Genomic DNA, 17,645 nt, shown 5'->3' with positions numbered 1-17,645 from the left:
TAACCTAACCTAACCTGACCTAACCTAACCTAACCTAACCTAACCTAACCTGACCTGACCTAACCTAACCTAACCTAACCTAACCTAACCTAACCTATCCTAACCTAACCGAGACATTAAAAATTAGTCACAAGGCAAAAAGACGATTCAAAGTGACTGACATACCAAGCAATTAATTAGTGAAATCAGTCTTTGTTGACTACTCCAAAGCCTTTCAGTTTGTCGACCTCAGTATACTGTTAGGAAAAAGTGCATTATTAAGACATTATTAGTGGTTGTATCACGGTATTTTATAATAGACTTATAACTAGTTTCCCCTGAAAATCTTTCGTTTTCTATCATTCTTTCATTCTACACGCCTGAGCCCTGACAGAGACCCAGAGAAATGTAAACAGGCACGAGTCAGACTTGATATAGGGCTGAATTTGTTGCTTTTCAGAGAGGGGCAGTCGGTCTGTACATGCGTGAGGTGGCGAGAGGCGTGTCCAGGGGTCGGCTAGTAGCGTGTGCCACCGTGGAAATATGTACAGACATAAAGAAGACGCCCTCAAGAAAGGTAAGGCCGGTTCCAGCTTTTATTTTTATTTATTTATTTCCATCCCGGCCTGGGACCCCCCCTTTCCCGAGTCCTGAGGTGTTGGGGGACGGCCCGGGGGTGCTGTGTGCCCGTGAGTGTACCAGGTGCTCAAGCTTATACAAAACAAGGAAAGTTTGAAGCATTTTTAGAGGGGCAGTCGGTCTGTACATGCGTGTACATTAATTTTGAGGTGTTCCTTGTCATCCCCTGTCACTCCTGCCTGCCTCTGTCACCTCTACCAATCCCTGTCAAGCTCTGCCAAGCCCTTTGTCACCTCTCAAGTAATGAGGTGGCTTGAGATGTGAGATTTTAAACAGAAGCCTTTGCTGTCACCCCTGCCAAGCCCTACCAAACCCTGTCAGCCCCCACCAAGGCCCTCTCAAGCCACCACTCAACCCCCTACCGAGACCTATCAGCTCTATAATCTGAAAAAAGTGCAGTGTCTTAGGAGGGATTGATTAAGTAAACAGTTACTTATGGCCAAAATGGAACTATATGGAGATTAAGTAGAGATTAGAATAGAAGCTGAAATTGAGCAGGATAGTTACAATCACAGACTTCCAACTTGCTACTCCTTGGTGTGAAAGAATCTGCAGGAAATTAAGTACATGGCAACTCCTGTTAGTCCCTCATGTGTTCTTGAAAGCAGACTGACAGATTCAGTGTGTGACATGCTGACGTGGGGGAAGGCTGTCTGGTGGCTGCTCTATGCTGTAGCTAACAAAATGGTTGTGTTTCAAGTGTTGTCATGCCTGGAAAGTCTACAGGTCATCATTACTAGTATAAATGTGTACTACAATGGTGAAATTTAGTGAAAAAATGTGCTGTTTATGTATTGGCAGGGAAAGATTTGTGCTCATCAAGACAATGATAAAAATTTTTTTTTATTATTATTATTATTACTATTTTTTTTCTTTTACTTGTTTTGCTGTAAGATGAGACTACAATAACTGCCCCTTGATGCCCTATAAGGTACCGCCAAGCACCAAGGGGCGGCCACCACGGTGTACAGTGAAGCACGTCCCAGCATCCCTGTCACCATCTTTTCCCTGCCAATAATTATGCATTACATTTCCCAACTAATTTCATTCTAGTGCAACATTTCTACTACTAATGGTGGCCTGTACACTTCCCAGCATGACCAGTACAGCACTTCAAACAAACACAGCCTTTTCTTAGCCACAGCAAGGTGCAGCCACGACAGACAGCCTTCCCTAAGTCAGCATGTCACACTGCATCCATAACACTGAGCTTCCAGGAACACATCTGGGGGACTGATACAAGTTGCTGTGTAGGTCATTTGTCCCAGCAGACTCTTTCACACCAAGCAGGCATGAGGTGGTAGTCTGTGCAGTGCGTCAGTGCTTGGAATTTTGAACCGGTCTTGCTGCATCTATGGCCCAGAGACCAAACACAGACCAAACAGAGGGCTAGCTGAACCTAACACAAACCAAACAGACGCCCACCAGAACCATACACAGGCCCACAGAACTAACTGACTGGCTGGCCGGCTGACTCGCTGGCTGAGTGACTGACTGACTGACTGACTGACTGGCTGGCTGGCTGGCTTGCTGGCTGGCTTACTAACTGACTGACTGACTGACTGACTGGCTGGCTGAGTGACTGATTGACTGGCTGGTTAGCTAGTTGGGTGGCTAGCTGGTTGGTTGAATGGCTGACTGACTGACTGACTGACTGACTGACTGACTGACTGACTGACTGACTAGCTGAGTGACTGATTGATTAGCTGGTTGGTTGAATGTTTAGCTGGCTGGTTGAATGGCTGACTGACTGACTGACTGACTGACTGACTGACTGACTGACTGACTGACTGACTGACTGACTGACTAGCTGAGTGACTGATTGATTGGCTGGTTTGTCGAATGGCTAGCTGGCTGGTTGAATGGCTAACTGACTGACTGACTGACTGACTGACTGACTGACTGACTGACTGACTGACTGACTAACTGAGTGACTGATTGATTGGCTGGTTGGTTGAATGGCTAGCTGGCTGGTTGAATGGCTGACTGACTGACTGACTGACTGACTTACTGACTGACTGACTGACTAACTGACTAGCTGAGTGACTGATTGATTGGCTGGTTGGTTGAATGGCTAGCTGGCTGGTTGAATGGCTGACTGACTGACTGACTGACTGACTGACTGACTGACTGACTGACTAGCTGAGTGACTGATTGATTGGCTAGTTGGTTGAATGGCTAGCTGGCTGGTTGAATGGCTGACTGACTGGCTGACTGACTGACTAACTGACTGACTGACTGACTGACTGACTGACTGACTGACTGACTGACTGACTAGCTGAGTGACTGATTGATTGGCTGGTTGGTTGAATGCCTAGCTGGCTTGTTGAATGGCTGACTGACTGACTGACTGACTGACTGACTGACTGACTGACTGACTGACTGACTGACTGACTAGCTGAGTGACTGATTGATTGGCTGGTTGGTTGAATGGCTAGCTGGCTGGTTGAATGGCTAACTGACTGACTGACTGACTGACTGACTGACTGACTGACTGACTGACTGACTGACTAACTGAGTGACTGATTGATTGGCTGGTTGGTTGAATGGCTAGCTGGCTGGTTGAATGGCTGACTGACTGACTGACTGACTGACTGACTGACTGACTGACTGACTGACTGACTGACTGACTGACTAACTGACTAGCTGAGTGACTGATTGATTGGCTGGTTGGTTGAATGGCTAGCTGGCTGGTTGAATGGCTGACTGACTGACTGACTGACTGACTGACTGACTGACTGACTGACTGACTGAGTGACTGATTGATTGGCTAGTTGGTTGAATGGCTAGCTGGCTGGTTGAATGGCTGACTGACTGGCTGACTGACTGACTGACTGACTGACTGACTGACTGACTGACTGACTGACTAGCTGAGTGACTGATTGATTGGCTGGTTGGTTGAATGCCTAGCTGGCTGGTTGAATGGCTGACTGACTGACTGACTGACTGACTGACTGACTGACTGACTGACTGACTGACTAGCTGAGTGACTGATTGATTGGCTGGTTGGTTGAATGGCTAGCTGGCTGGTTGAATGGCTAACTGACTGACTGACTGACTGACTGACTGACTGACTGACTGACTGACTGACTGACTGACTGACTAACTGAGTGACTGATTGATTGGCTGGTTGGTTGAATGGCTAGCTGGCTGGTTGAATGGCTGACTGACTGACTGACTGACTGACTGACTGACTGACTGACTGACTGACTGACTGACTGACTAACTGACTAGCTGAGTGACTGATTGATTGGCTGGTTGGTTGAATGGCTAGCTGGCTGGTTGAATGGCTGACTGACTGACTGACTGACTGACTGACTGACTGACTGACTGACTGACTGACTGACTGACTGACTGACTAGCTGAGTGACTGATTGATTGGCTAGTTGGTTGAATGGCTAGCTGGCTGGTTGAATGGCTGACTGACTGGCTGACTGACTGACTGACTGACTGACTGACTGACTGACTGACTGACTAGCTGAGTGACTGATTGATTGGCTGGTTGGTTGAATGGCTAGCTGGCTGGTTGAATGGCTGACTGACTGACTGACTGACTGACTGACTGACTGACTGACTGAGGCAGAGAGACAGGTAGGTGTTGGCAGGGTTGGTTTGGTTTGGAGTGTTGAGGTTTTATGATATTGTAGAGACAGAGAGGTTCAAAGCTTAATTAGACTTGTATCTTTGAGCCATGAGTCAGTAGAGAGGGAGAAAGAGGCAGACAGGCAGAGAGACAGGAAAAACAGGGAGGAAGAAAAGCTATTTGCACTGTACCTATAGGTCAGTATGGTGTAGAGTTGTATACTTGAATCAAGAGTAAATATAGACGCAGATACGAAGGCGGGCAAGCTGAGAGAGAGGGAAAGAAAGGGTCTGAATGAAAGGGAGGAGTCAGGCCTGCAGAAGGGGAGCTTTTGGTATTGTTTACTGATTAGTGTGATAAAGTTCTGTGTTGTGTTGTGAGGTGCAGAGAAAGAGAGAGAGGCTTGTGTGGTGATATTTCATGTTGATGTACAGCAATATGAAATAGTTCTCAGGAGAGAGAGAAAGAGATAGAAATTAGTGACACACACACACACACACACACACACACACACACACACACACACAGTAATACTCTATAGAAACCTATTTCTTTCCTAATTTGTCTATCTCCATCTTGTTTTTCATTGTAAGTCATTAATGTTTATCTTGTATTGTCTTGGCAGATGTGGTGAAGACAGTGTTATGCACCACCACACCACCATTACACTTCCTGTCTTGCTTGGTGAATGAACAGAGCACCACTAACATCACATCATTGCATCACCACATCACCACACCACCACCTCCTGTCCTGCCCCAGTGAAATAGAACATCACCACCACATCACCACATCAAGAGTCAGTGATTGGTGAGTACAGCAATTAGTATTTATATGCATGTAGTGTACTGTAATCTTGTTCATGTATGTATGTTGTGTGGACACAACCTTCCTGGCACACACTGACTTCACTTGACCTCATCTCACCAGGACACAAAGAACACACCTGACCTGTCATCATTCCTGACATACACTCACCCACCCAGACTTCACTACACACACACACACACACACACACACACACACACACACATTATTATTATTGTTATTATTATTATTATTATTATTATTATTATTATTATTATTATTATTTTTATTATTATTATTATATTTCTCTTCTCTCTCTATAATTATTTATTTATTTATTCATCCGTTTCTTTATTTTGATGAAAAGAAATTATTAACATATGAGGCGCGCGGTACAACAACGACGTACGTACAACAACGACGTAACCGTGTTTTTGCCTGCTCCGTGTGGTAGAAGGGTGTAAAAGTCTCGTGGTGATGTCGGCCAAGTCATATTCGACCATCTAAGCACCTGTACTAAGGCTCAAAGTCGAGCGTAGTGCGGAGAAAATTTCTCTGGACTAACATCTCGAAAGCGGTACAACAACGACGCAACCTGCTCCTCCCAGCCTCACGTGCGTATGGCCAATCAGCGGTGCGGTTGCAGCCGCCCGGCGCGGGCGAGCCAATCACAGCACCGCTGCCATGTTTACCAGCGCCGTTGCCATGGTGACAACACACTCACCATGTGCTCATCCACTCTGCCCTTTAACACGCCCGAGCACAGACGCACGCTACCTTTCTCGTGACTCTTTACGCAACTATGGCTACTAGAGTGCAGACGAAAGTGTCACAGCATCCTGCTGTGGCCACCAGCCTTACGTAAGTTTTTTAAATCCCCAGTCAACCCGACTTAGTGGGTTGAAGGGGGATTTAAAGGGTTGGTAAATCCGCTAAGGGCATTGCCAGGATCAAACAGACGTATCCTGGTAATCAACTTAACTGTCTCAAGCCAGTGTAAAGGATGAGAGCCAACTATATTCATTGAATACAAAAAAAAAAAAAAAAAAATCGTTTCTTCATAATGTTCTTGACATAGCGGCTTTCCATTAATACTTACCAGAATGCATGCACAAACATAAAATTATCAGCATTACACACTGTTAGTCATAGCAGGACGTCAAAGTTATGGTAGGAGTAATAACGTGCCGGTAATGAGTAAGTTTTATTTTTTACGCTCGGAAAAAAATTCATAAAAAATTTATTTATGTACCAATCTTCATGAAACTTTCACTTAATACTATGTGTACTAGGCTCTAACACATTATTAACAAATGAAAACAATATCGGGAAAAAAAATTATTACCTACGGTATACGCGTTAATTAACGCGTAAGTCATCCACCCAAAATCGTCACCTATCACTTCGAAACCTACATCCCCAAACAGAACTACCCAAGACCTTTCAAATGATGTATAATACTTACTTATTTAAGGGTATCCTTTTGTGCGCAATCAGTGTTTAACTTTGAGCGCGTTTTTCTCGAAACTTCCATTTCTCGGTTACGTCGTTGTTGCGCCGCGCGCCTCATATATCAATTTAATCTCTCTCTCTCTCTCTCTCTCTCTCTCTCTCTCTCTCTCTCTCTCTCTCTCTCTCTCTCTGAATCTGTTTCTCATTTTTCAGAACAGATTCTTTTCCATCTAATTATGAAACCTAACTCTCTCTCTCTCTCTCTCTCTCTCTCTCTCTCTCTCTCTCTCTCTCTCTCTCTCTCTCTCTCTCTCTCTCTCTCTCTCTCTCTCTCTCTCTAATGAACCCTCCAGTTTTTTTTTTTTTTTTTATAATACGAGTGTAAATATTTTGCATGGTGGCTTCACAATGCCGCAGTGCCACTGAAAAAATATTATGATGTTTTTTGAGTGGCGAACAGTCTGGGTTTTTTTTTTCTTAATTGAATGAGTGAAAGACTCTGATTCTTTATGTACGTGTGTGTGGCTGAATATGTGTATGTGTGTGTGTGTCTATGTGTGTTTGTGTACAGGCCTCTTCTCTAGTGTCACAATGCCATAAGTGATGGTGCTTCGTGTGCAGGTGTGTATTACGTGTATAAGGTGTGTGAGTGCGTACAGTGCCACATAGAGCCCTACAGTGCCAGACCAGGGGAGTGAAACAAATCTGGCATCTTCGTAGTGACGTCATGGCGCGCGCGCGCGCAGCTACTCGGTTCATTCCAGTGATCGAAAAGTATAATAGCGAATCTTGTCTCCCAGCCTGCAGCCAGCCCTAGCCTGACCCGCCAGACATGTGTCCCAGGCCTTCCCCTAGCCTGTAGAGCCATGTAAGCCTGCAGGTCAAGGTCAGGTAAAAAAAAAAACAGGCCGTAACGTAAAAGATCAAGACATTTACGAAGACTGTCTTTGATGGGCTCAGGTCCTCCGTGCAGACCACCAACAAGCAAGAGATTGACGAAATACAGGTTGTGAAGACGCTGCAAGCTGATGCCTTCAGAGATCGCGAAGGTAATAGTCACACATGCTCACCCTGCACTTATCACCCTGATAGTCCAAGATAGTAGTGACATTAGTGGTTCTTCAATGTCCGCCTCCCTCTCTCCCTCTCTCTCTCTCTCTCTCTCCGCTGCCTGTCACCAACTTGGCCCTCTCTTCATTCGTTTTTTTTTTCAGTTTTCTTATCTCCTGCGCTTATTATTACCGCCATACTGCGTGTATAGATAGTTTATACACCCATACATCTGCCATGAATGTATTACCGTGATAGTCCAAGCTGTCAGTGAGATTGATAGTACGTGTTTGGACCCCTCTCCCCACCATCCGACACCAAACAACCGCCTTGTCGCTAACATTTTTCCTTATTTCTTCCCTGATACGCTTATTTATACATCTATACTGCGTTCATACATAGATTATACATTGATACATGTACCCTGAGTTCCTGTGCATGTAAAAATGTGTCTATAGTACGAAAAATAACAAGATAATTTTTCCATATTTTTCCTTCCTTTCCCCGCCCTCACCAAAACATCGGTGCCCTTCTTTTTTTCATTGTTTCTTCTCATTCACGCCCATAGGTGAATTATTCATTTACACATCTACTATTCACATCCCAGCCCGATAATCCTAGTCTGTAGTTAAATAAGATACTTTGTGTTAGTCAGCGTCACCTATGCCTGCATCTCCATCCCCTCCCTCTCTGTCATCCCAGACTGACAATATTAATTTCTCCTCACCTACGCTTATTTATATGCCAATATACTGTTCATACATATTTCATACATACATACATGTCATGTTTCTCTGTATATATAGATTTCTACCTGTAATGATAAAAGTATAAATGTATGCCTTGGGTCTGGCAGGTAAATGAATCTTCAGTTTGTTTTCTTAATTTCTTCATGTCACTATACCACAGCACTGTACCCTATGGTGCTAGTGGTGCAGGAAGGCCTTGTCTACCTACACCATAAACCACTGTACCATGCATCACTGTAACTTTAAACTGTAGCACAAAAACTTAACCTAACTGTGATGTTCCTAGACCTCCTAAACGATTTCCAAGAGTGGTGAATCAACTTGCAAGACTCCCACTGTTGCAGTACCATGTCAGTGTACATTGTGGTGTTAATGGTGCAGTACAAGGGCCTGGCAGTGTACCATGTGCCATAGTACCTCAAAAACACCTGTAAGACTGTTTTTCTTCTTTTCCTCTGATATATTTGTTTATTTATTTATTTATTACAATTTTTTATCTATTGTTTTGGTTTGCTTCAGAATCCTGAATCATGTGTTTTTTTTTCTATTTATTTTTATTATTTTATTTATTTATTTCTATATAATTAGATTTGGTTAGGTTAGTTCGGCTGAGTTAGGTTGGCTTCAGTTCATCAAAGTTAGGTCAGGTTAGGTTACGTCAGGTCAGGTTAGTCTAGAATAATTTACGTTAGGTTAAGTTAGGTTACGTTAGGTTAGGTTAAGTTAGCTTACATTAGGTTAGGTCAGGTCAGGTTAAGTTAGGTTAGGTTAGGTCATCCCCTGTCAGTCCTGCCTGCCCCTGTCACCTCTACCAATCCCTGTCAAGCTCTGCCAAGCCCTTTGTTACCTCTCAAGTAATGAGGTGGCTTGAGATGTGAGATTTTAAACAGAAGCCTTTGCTGTCACCCCTGCCAAGCCCTACCAAACCCTGTCAGCCCCCACCAAGGCCCTCTCAAGCCACCACTCAACCCCCTACCGAGACCTATCAGCTCTATAATCTGAAAAAAGTGCAGTGTCTTAGGAGGGATTGATTAAGTAAACAGTGACTTATGGCCAAAATGGAATGACTGACTGACTGACTGACTGACTAGCTGAGTGACTGATTGATTGGCTAGTTGGTTGAATGGCTAGCTCCAACACTTGAACTGACCAGTCTTACACCTCAACAGGTCCTCACCTTGTTGTAGGAGAGCTGACAACATGTACCAGCCAGCAGCAACTCCCATGCTAACAGGCTTCTCCCCCGCGGGTATGTAGCACCTCTGGAGTCGCTCGATGAAGAAGAGGATGCTGGCGAGGCCTGTCGTGTTAGCCGGGATGCGCCGGTACAGAGCTGTGTCCGTTGGGGTTGTGTAGGCAAGCATCTTCTTGGCAAGGTCCTCGTAGGTGGCCGCAAACAGTTTACGGCTGTGGGATGAGAACTTGTCTTGTGAATGTGACGTTGGGGTGAGTGTTAATCTGATTTTGTGTTACTATGTTCTGTGGGGAGTGGGTGTTAATGTGATTTTTTGTTAACTGAATGCTGTGTCTGACCTCCTGAGGTGTAGTATGGTGGGCCTCAAGATTGTCCCTTTCCACTAGGGGCTGACAGATGATATTAAGAGTGTGAATGTGTGTGTGGTGTTAACGTGCTGGAGTGTGCACAGCCAGGAGTGTTTGGGGAATGAAAATAAAAGGAGTTATGGATGTTTAAAAATGCATCTTTTGAGAGCTAAGTATACAAGAAAGTTGGTGTGTTTGGGGAATGAGTAAACAATGAAGAAATGTTTTGAGGAACTGGGTGTGCAGAGGCAGGAGTGTTTGGAGAATGAGAATACAGGAAGACAGGAATGATTTGGGAATAAGTGTACAAGAAAGGAGTGTTTGAGTGACAATATATAAGGAAGAGGTGTTTTGAAAATGAGAGTACAAGGAATGAGCATTTTGGGAGTTAATATACAAGGAAGCAAGTATTTAAGGGACAAGTATACAAGATTATTTTCCTGTCATATGTCATTATACAATGTTTTTCTTTGTTATATACATCATTCCCTTTCACTTTTCATATCTTGTGTTCTCGTCATTCTGATGTAATGTTACAGATAGAGAATGTTTGGTGTCAAATTTTCACTAATTTCATATGTGTATAAACTTTCATTTCATTGACTTTTTTTTACTATTACTACTATATTTGCTTGCTTTTTAAACAAGTCTTTTCTTTCAGAGGAGGGAAGCACAGGGGAAGAGGAGGACGAGGAGGAAGAGAGTTAAGAGTCACAAGAGGAGGAGGAAGGTGGAAAGAAAGAGGAAGGAGAGGAGGAGGAGGAGGAGGAGGAAGATGGAGAAGGAAAGGAGAAAGATAAGAAGGAAGGAAATGCCGCAGAAGGAGAAGGTGAGTTGTTAATAAGGTTTTGTGTGACAAGTTTTCTGAAAATTTTATTTGTTTACATGAAGTTCGTTTTGTATATATTACTCTTAATATACTACTTCTCCCACCACATGCAATTTGTCTGTCTGCTGTTGTGGTTCTTTCATTTCTTGTTCCCTTTCCTGAATATACCATTTCCTTAGTTTCATATCTAGTACCCTCCAATAAAATTTCTGCTTCTCGGTCTCTGTACTTCTCTCGTTTTTTTTGCTTGGCTTCATTCCTCAGATCCTTCTCTTTTTCCCTTTCTTCCAAGTTCATATCTCTTTTTTACCCAAATATTCTTGTATTCTGAATTTTCAGCCAGCTTCCCAGTTCTCACTAGGATCTCCTTTACTGTAACTTGGGATCTCATTCTCACTTTTAATGGTCTTTTACCTCCTTCACTATATTTTCAAATTCTATATGCTTCTTCCACTTCTCATTCCAGTCCCTGTTCTTCACCTTGGACCATTGTAATAATTTTCCTTACCAACTCCTCTCTCTCTCTCTCTCTCTCTCTCTCTCTCTCTCTCTCTCTCTCTCTCTCTCTCTCTCTCTCTCTCTCTCTCTCTCTCTCTCTCTCTCTCTCTCTCTCTCTCTCTCTCTCTCTCTCTCTCTTATTCCCTTTTCTTCCTTTCTTCCTTCCCTCCTATCTTTGTTTCTCCCTCCTCCTCCTCCTCCTCCTCCTCCTCCTCCTCCTCCTCCTCCTCCTCCTCCTCCTCCTCCTCCTCCTCCTCCTCCTCCTCCTCCTCCTCCTCCTTCATTCTACCTAACAAGAAATAATAGATTCAAGATTATACCCAAACGTTTTAAATCCCACAAGGCCAAACATTTTTTCTTTAATCGTATAGTAAATATATGGAGTAAACTTCCTGCAGAAATTGTGAACAATATTGAAATTGTGAAAGCAATATTATTGAATCAGTTCATCCTAAACATTTGCACTTTGTTTTTCCACAGAGCAATAAGAAATTAGAATTGACAGAGAAACCAGACAAGGGACTGCATTTGAAGAAGCACAAGAACCAAGAAATTACATCATTCAATGAAATGACAACATAATCTAAAGTAAGAATTTACATAGCTTTCATTTTGGTTTACATTCTGAAAGGTAACAGTAACATGGATATGTTTTTATATTGAAATCTTTCTCTGATTGCATACAAATGGTACCAATCAACAAATAATAATGTAATACTTAGAAGCTGGGAATTCAAATCACTGGTAGATAAAATGAACCACCATTCTAGAGTGTACATAACTAAGGAATTAATATACTGGTTAACTGTCACACCAGCATGAACAGAATAGCAACAATTGTTGAGTAGAGTCTGTAGGAGGCAGGGAAGGAGGCATGTAGTCAGTTTTAGAGAGCAGTTATTATGAAATCAGCTGTAGAATATTCCTAAGATGCAATACTACTGGAGTCTGTCAGCTTGAAGACAGTTTATTAAAGAAGGGAAGTTCATGAGATATAAAGCCTTTGATTATTCAGTTTCATTTCCAAAGTAACATTTATTTATTGGTGTGTTGCTTCCTGTAAATAGTAAAGCCTTGACAGCACTGCATCTCTCACACCACGCTGTAACTGTTGAGAGAACCCTAACCCTTAGAGAGAGGAGGAGGGAATCCTTGGTTTATGTTCAGTAAAGCCCTGTATTCTTGTCATGGCAATGTAGAATGGAGGCGTCATTGGTTTATGTTCAGTAAAGCCCTGTATTCTTGTCATGGCAATGTAGAATGGAGGCGTCCTTGGTTTATGTTCAGTAAAGCCCCGTATTCTTGTCATGGCAATGTAGAATGGAGGCGTCCTTGGTTTATGTTCAGTAAAGCCCTGTATTCTTGTCATGGCAATGTAGAATGGAGACGTCATTGGTCACATACTGTTCTAATGTAATCTAATGTAATCTAATGGAATCATGAAGGTGTAAAAATGCAGGATATGGATGGGATGCTACATCAGCAGCTTTTGTCATTAAGGGTGGTAAAGTGAAAGATTTGTTAATCACTTTGGTCTTTAGTTGATGCTTCTGGTGAGGCTTTCCTGTTTAAACTTGGCATAATATATATAAAATGATGTGGCATGTTAAACAAGTTAACTTACTGCCTTCTTGTGTCTTTCACAGATAGAAATCAAAAACGTCACAAGACAGAATAGTGAGCTGCATGCACTTATCACAGAGTATAAAGTCACTCCCTCAGAGGAAAAAGACAAGGATGGCATGTCTTCATGTGAGAACTCAGAAGCTAAATGTGAGCTACCATCCACATGAATATATATTTGTATATCAAACTGACATTCTCCTTGGAGGGAGGCTTTCCAAAGTGCACACACACACACACACACACACACACACACACACACACACACACACACACACACACACACACACACACACACACACACACACACACACACACACATCTCTGCATCAGGACTCAACAGCCAGACTGATAAACAATTACTTCACCCAAGATGATCAGCTGATAGGATTAGCTGTGGATGAGCCTCCTGTGGTGACTAGGAGTACAAAAGCCAGCAGCTAATTTTGGGAGCTGCCAGTCATCATGGTCCTGGTGTCTGAGGTGCTGCTTTTGCATTTTCCCAGTCATGGGTCGAGGCTACATCACATTTATTCATTCACAGTTGCTCTTAGTTATCTCTGTTACAAGTTAAAATTTTTCCTGGCTCCACAGACATTTCTGGTGCATCTAACCCTCTCTCCATTGCCCTTCTATTTCCCTTAGTCTTATACCCACTTCTTACATTACGTCTAATTACTTCCATTGGTCATTCTTGTCTGGCCCTCTGTTGCATCAATTTTTCACCTCCAGGTACAGATACCAAGGGGAAATTGCTGGGTCAAGTGGCTACACTGACATCTGAGGTTAGCAGGTTGGAGAGTGAGTGCAGCAGTCTTCAGGTTCAGCTAGACTGTGAGAGGGATAAGTATAACAAACTGCTGGGAGAATCTCTTGCTCATGAAAAGTTGTCTGAAGATGTCATAACTGAACCAAAAGGTAAGAAAGTTTATATTCTCTAATAATAAAGCAAATAATTTTTCCTCACTGTTGCTCAATTTTTTGAATTAATAACAAAATAAAAGCATTGTTATTGGATTTGTTTATTGAGGCTGTATTAAGAAAAGTTGAGAGAAACAAACTTATTGTTTTATCAGGAGAAACAACAGGATTGGGAGGAACTGAGCTTTAACAGAAGCTGCAACAACTGCAGGAGGCTCACAGGGTCCTGGAGAGCAGGTTAACTTGCAGCATGAAGGAGGTGGCTGAGCTAAGTGACAGGAAGTAGCAGCTTAAGCATGCTGTAGTGCATGAGGAGACAGAGTCCATCGGTGTATGCATGTTTTTTGCTCATTTGAATCATCTGTAAAAGTGAAGTGGAGGAAGTGTTTACTGTTTACTGTATGCCATTTCCTTGGTCTTTTAATGAAGAATTTTATCCTTCTTCAGGTGACTACATCACCATCTACCAGTTGCAGCGAGGAGTGATGAAGCAACAAGCTCGAGAACGCGAGTTAGACCTTGCCAGCCTCCATCATGAATGAGAGGAAATGAAGCAAAACCACTCTGCAGGTTAGTGCTCTCTTTTGCATCTCACACACTTCTTATTCATGTCATGGCAGATTAGTGATTTCTGCTGCATCTCACACACTTCTTATTCAATTGCTGGCAGGTTAGTGATCTCTGCTGCATCTCACACACTTCTTATTCAATTGCTGGCAGGTTAGTGATCTCTGCTGCATCTCAAACGGTTCTTATTCAGGTGTTGACCAAAGTACTAAGCCTTCATATCATTACCTTGCTCTGTGATGGAGGCTACACCATCTGGCATCTAGCTGAGATTTAATGTTGCAGTAAAGCTTCCATATGAGTTCATGTAGAGCAAAATGTTTTCAAATGCCAGGGAAGTAGTGTAATGTAACCTTCCAGAGAAATCTATCCCTCATTTATTAGTTAACAGGAGTGTTTAATGTACTTAATGTGATTAGCCAGGATCAAGGGTCAACTTCTTCACTGACCATTTACTCTCAGGTGATGTATCTGTCCTCCATGAGTCACCAGAGACACATAAGGTGTTGTAAGTGAAATTTCATCTATTAGATTTATTCAAAATGTGAATTAACACAGTTGTTTCCTGCAGGATTTGATATCAAAGCTGGTGCAGGAAAAGGAAGCAGATCATGACCTTCAGCAGCTCGAGAAGATAAGCAGGGTCCTTAAGAGTCCAGTTGCTATCTTTAGCAGTGTTGGTGAGTAGTAAAAACTGAGCCATCTTATGAAGTGCAACGAAACATTATTATTATCTTCATAATTTTCTTGAAATAAACAGATTTCTGTGGCATGTTGCTCATTAGCACTTTAATATCAGATAACACCAGTTATTTATGTAATGATGTAATGTACTAAGTAGATGAAATACAAGTGGCATCTGCTAACACTCTTGATGTGGAACAGGAACCAGTGAGTCTGAGACACCCACCAGCAGTGGAAAGCTGGCTGACGAGCGCCTCAAGCACTCTGAAAAGGTGGAGCAACAACAAGAAACAGAAAATTGCATCCATCATTCTTTGCCTGAGGAGGGAATTGATGCTCTGTTGACCCTTCACACTGATGTCCCTCATGAGGAGGCAGAATATGAATCCTACAGAACTTGCCCATAGAAAGACCAAAACTGTTACTGCTGCCACACTGCCACCACTTCCACTGACACCAAAAGCCCAACTGTGCAGAGAATCCTGGACCTCCGCAATGAAATGGAGTCCACCAGTCACCTGGAGCACTTTAGCCTCCAAAAGTTCCATCCGTGTCCATTGTGTTTGGGTAAACTTATCACTGTATAAGGGGACAAGTATCAGTGTATGGTTACTATATACTCATTTGTACTTAAAGATGTCATGTCACATCATTCTCTCTCTCTCTCTCCTCTCTCTCTCTCTCTCTCTCTCTCTCTCTCTCTCTCTCTCTCTCTCTCTTCTCTCTCTCTCTCTCTCTCTCTCTCTCTCTCTCTCTCTCTCTCTCTCTCTCTCCTCTCTCTCTCTCTCTCTCTCTCTCTCTCTCTCTCCTCTCTCTCTCTCTCCTCTCTCTCTCTCTCCTCTCCTCTCTCTCTCTCTCTCTCTCTCTCTCTCTCTCTCTCCTCTCTCTCTCTCTCTCTCTCTCTCTCTCTCTTTCCTTTCTTTCTTTCTTTCTTTTCTTTCTTTCTTTTTTGCATATTTTACTGCTTTACATTCCTCCCCACAGTATTTTTTCATCTACTTTATGACTGCAGTAGTTTTATCATCCCAGTGTATGCCGTATCCACTCTGAAACTGTAATTCACCAATCAGCTCAAATGTGTCTCTGTTTTGATAATCATTAATTTGTTTCAGCTACACAACCACTCTGATAAGGGACAAAATCTACTTCACCAGTCATCTATGTCATACAGTCATATATATTCATACATATGACAAAATACTCTTCCTAAGACATTTCTTATTTTCTCTTCTCAAGTGACCTGTCCATCTATCTAAGGTACCACATAACATTTAAAACTTACAATATTGCATTTAATTCATGAACATTTTTTTTGTCTATGTAGACTTGAAATTGTATTGGTTCCTGTGGATGAGTGGGCCATGCTGTGCTTTGTCAAGGATGGTGTTTGGTATTGTGATGACTCTTGCCACAATCAAGTGTCTCCCACAGAGTAGTGGAGTACCTATGTATGGTGTTGACCCAAGCTGTCCAGGTCTCATCCAATGCCTTAATATGATTTAGATGATCAAAATGGTTTAACTCACCATTTAATCAGCTGACTGATTTGAATGGAGAAGTATGTAATGTGTTGTAGCCTAACCATCCCTGCCAGCATGGTCAGACTCTTGGTAGTAACCTGAAATGCTCCTAGGTAGTGAGTATCATTGCACATAATGATCTTTACTTTGTCAGTAATTCAATGATACTGAATATTACTCTACTGGATTTTGCTCAGCACTGCTTGGTAACTTTTGGCCATAATCCCAGGTCTGGAATGATATGAAGCCATGTTTTTACATTCCATATGAGACAGGCAAGCACTATGCTTTGCCTGACTGATACCTGTACTTTGCATTTTAATAAAGTTATTGAAATTGTTATTGAGTGTTTGTATTGAACTCATTAGCTTTGTAATAGTGTGCGTCTCATCATGCATTCATTAATGATGTAGAGTGGAAATGTCCACTCCTATCATGCATAATATCAATGCATTATTGGTTTATGTTGTTATTTGTGTATAAATTGTAAAGTTATGCCAGTCTATATTAGTACAAACTAAATATCAGCTGGAAGAGAGGACAGGTAATGGCACACCTAAAACACAGGAAGGGACAATGATATAACCATCCAATTTAACAATACACAGAGCAAGAAGAATGAGAAAGCAATAAAAATGGATTATTTAATGGATGATTAATAGACCCTCATTTGTAATGTTATTTCAGGCAAGAATATTAAAAGAGACAGCTGGCTTGCCCTTTGTACTTGTTCAGCTTGCCCTTAGCACTTGTTCATACATGACAGAATGAGAGATCTATGGGTGGGGGTGACACCTGGAAATGGGTATGATTCATGAAGGGATTGATTGATTGGTTGACTGACTGATTAAGAAAAAAAAAACGTAGCAGTGGAGGGTGGGGGGGGGGAAGGCGCCCCCAACTTTCCAGTCATATATGGCGTGGAAGGGACAATACCAGCAAAGAAAAATATGAGAAAATGCATAATTTACTACAAAACCCAAAATGCGAAATAAAACCTTGCCAAATTGAACCTTCCCACGAAGGTAATGAATGGAGTTTTGATGCAATGAGCCACAGTTACTTAAAACACTCAACAAATATAACACCTGCCAAAAAAATAAAATAAATAAATAAAATCAATCAATAAATAAAGATAAAAACGCGAGAAAACCTTTAAATTATCACAACGCGAAATATACACACACGCTAAACTGGATGCG

General features: G+C 42.3%; 1 protein-coding gene across 7 annotated transcripts; it reads left to right on the top strand.

Moving 5' to 3' along the window:
• The first annotated feature begins 493 nt into the window (after positions 1-493).
• On the top strand, positions 494-15,464 carry LOC135103167 (uncharacterized). Of its 7 annotated transcripts, XM_064009255.1 has the most exons (10): positions 501-556; positions 4,827-5,011; positions 7,261-7,509; positions 9,429-9,705; positions 10,463-10,630; positions 12,775-12,901; positions 13,484-13,669; positions 13,828-14,242; positions 14,811-14,919; positions 15,125-15,464. In XM_064009255.1, the coding sequence occupies exons 5-8, from the start codon at positions 10,577-10,579 to the stop codon at positions 13,860-13,862; spliced, it is 402 nt and encodes a 133-aa protein (XP_063865325.1). In that variant the 5' UTR covers positions 501-556; positions 4,827-5,011; positions 7,261-7,509; positions 9,429-9,705; positions 10,463-10,576; the 3' UTR covers positions 13,863-14,242; positions 14,811-14,919; positions 15,125-15,464. The 7 variants fall into 7 exon arrangements, 5 of the variants coding, with proteins under 5 accessions (XP_063865329.1, XP_063865325.1, XP_063865330.1 ...); XM_064009259.1 differs by lacking the exon at positions 7,261-7,509 and having other exon boundaries at positions 494-556; XM_064009260.1 differs by lacking the exons at positions 501-556; positions 4,827-5,011 and having other exon boundaries at positions 7,137-7,509; positions 13,828-14,003; positions 14,120-14,242.
• The last annotated feature ends 2,181 nt before the right edge of the window (positions 15,465-17,645 follow it).

The sequence above is a fragment of the Scylla paramamosain genome, chromosome 8 (assembly GCF_035594125.1).
Source record: "Scylla paramamosain isolate STU-SP2022 chromosome 8, ASM3559412v1, whole genome shotgun sequence".
NCBI classification, from domain to species: Eukaryota; Metazoa; Arthropoda; class Malacostraca; order Decapoda; family Portunidae; genus Scylla; species Scylla paramamosain.
The sequence above is the reverse complement of the archived record's forward strand: the minus strand, read 5'-3'. Positions and strand labels throughout refer to the sequence as shown.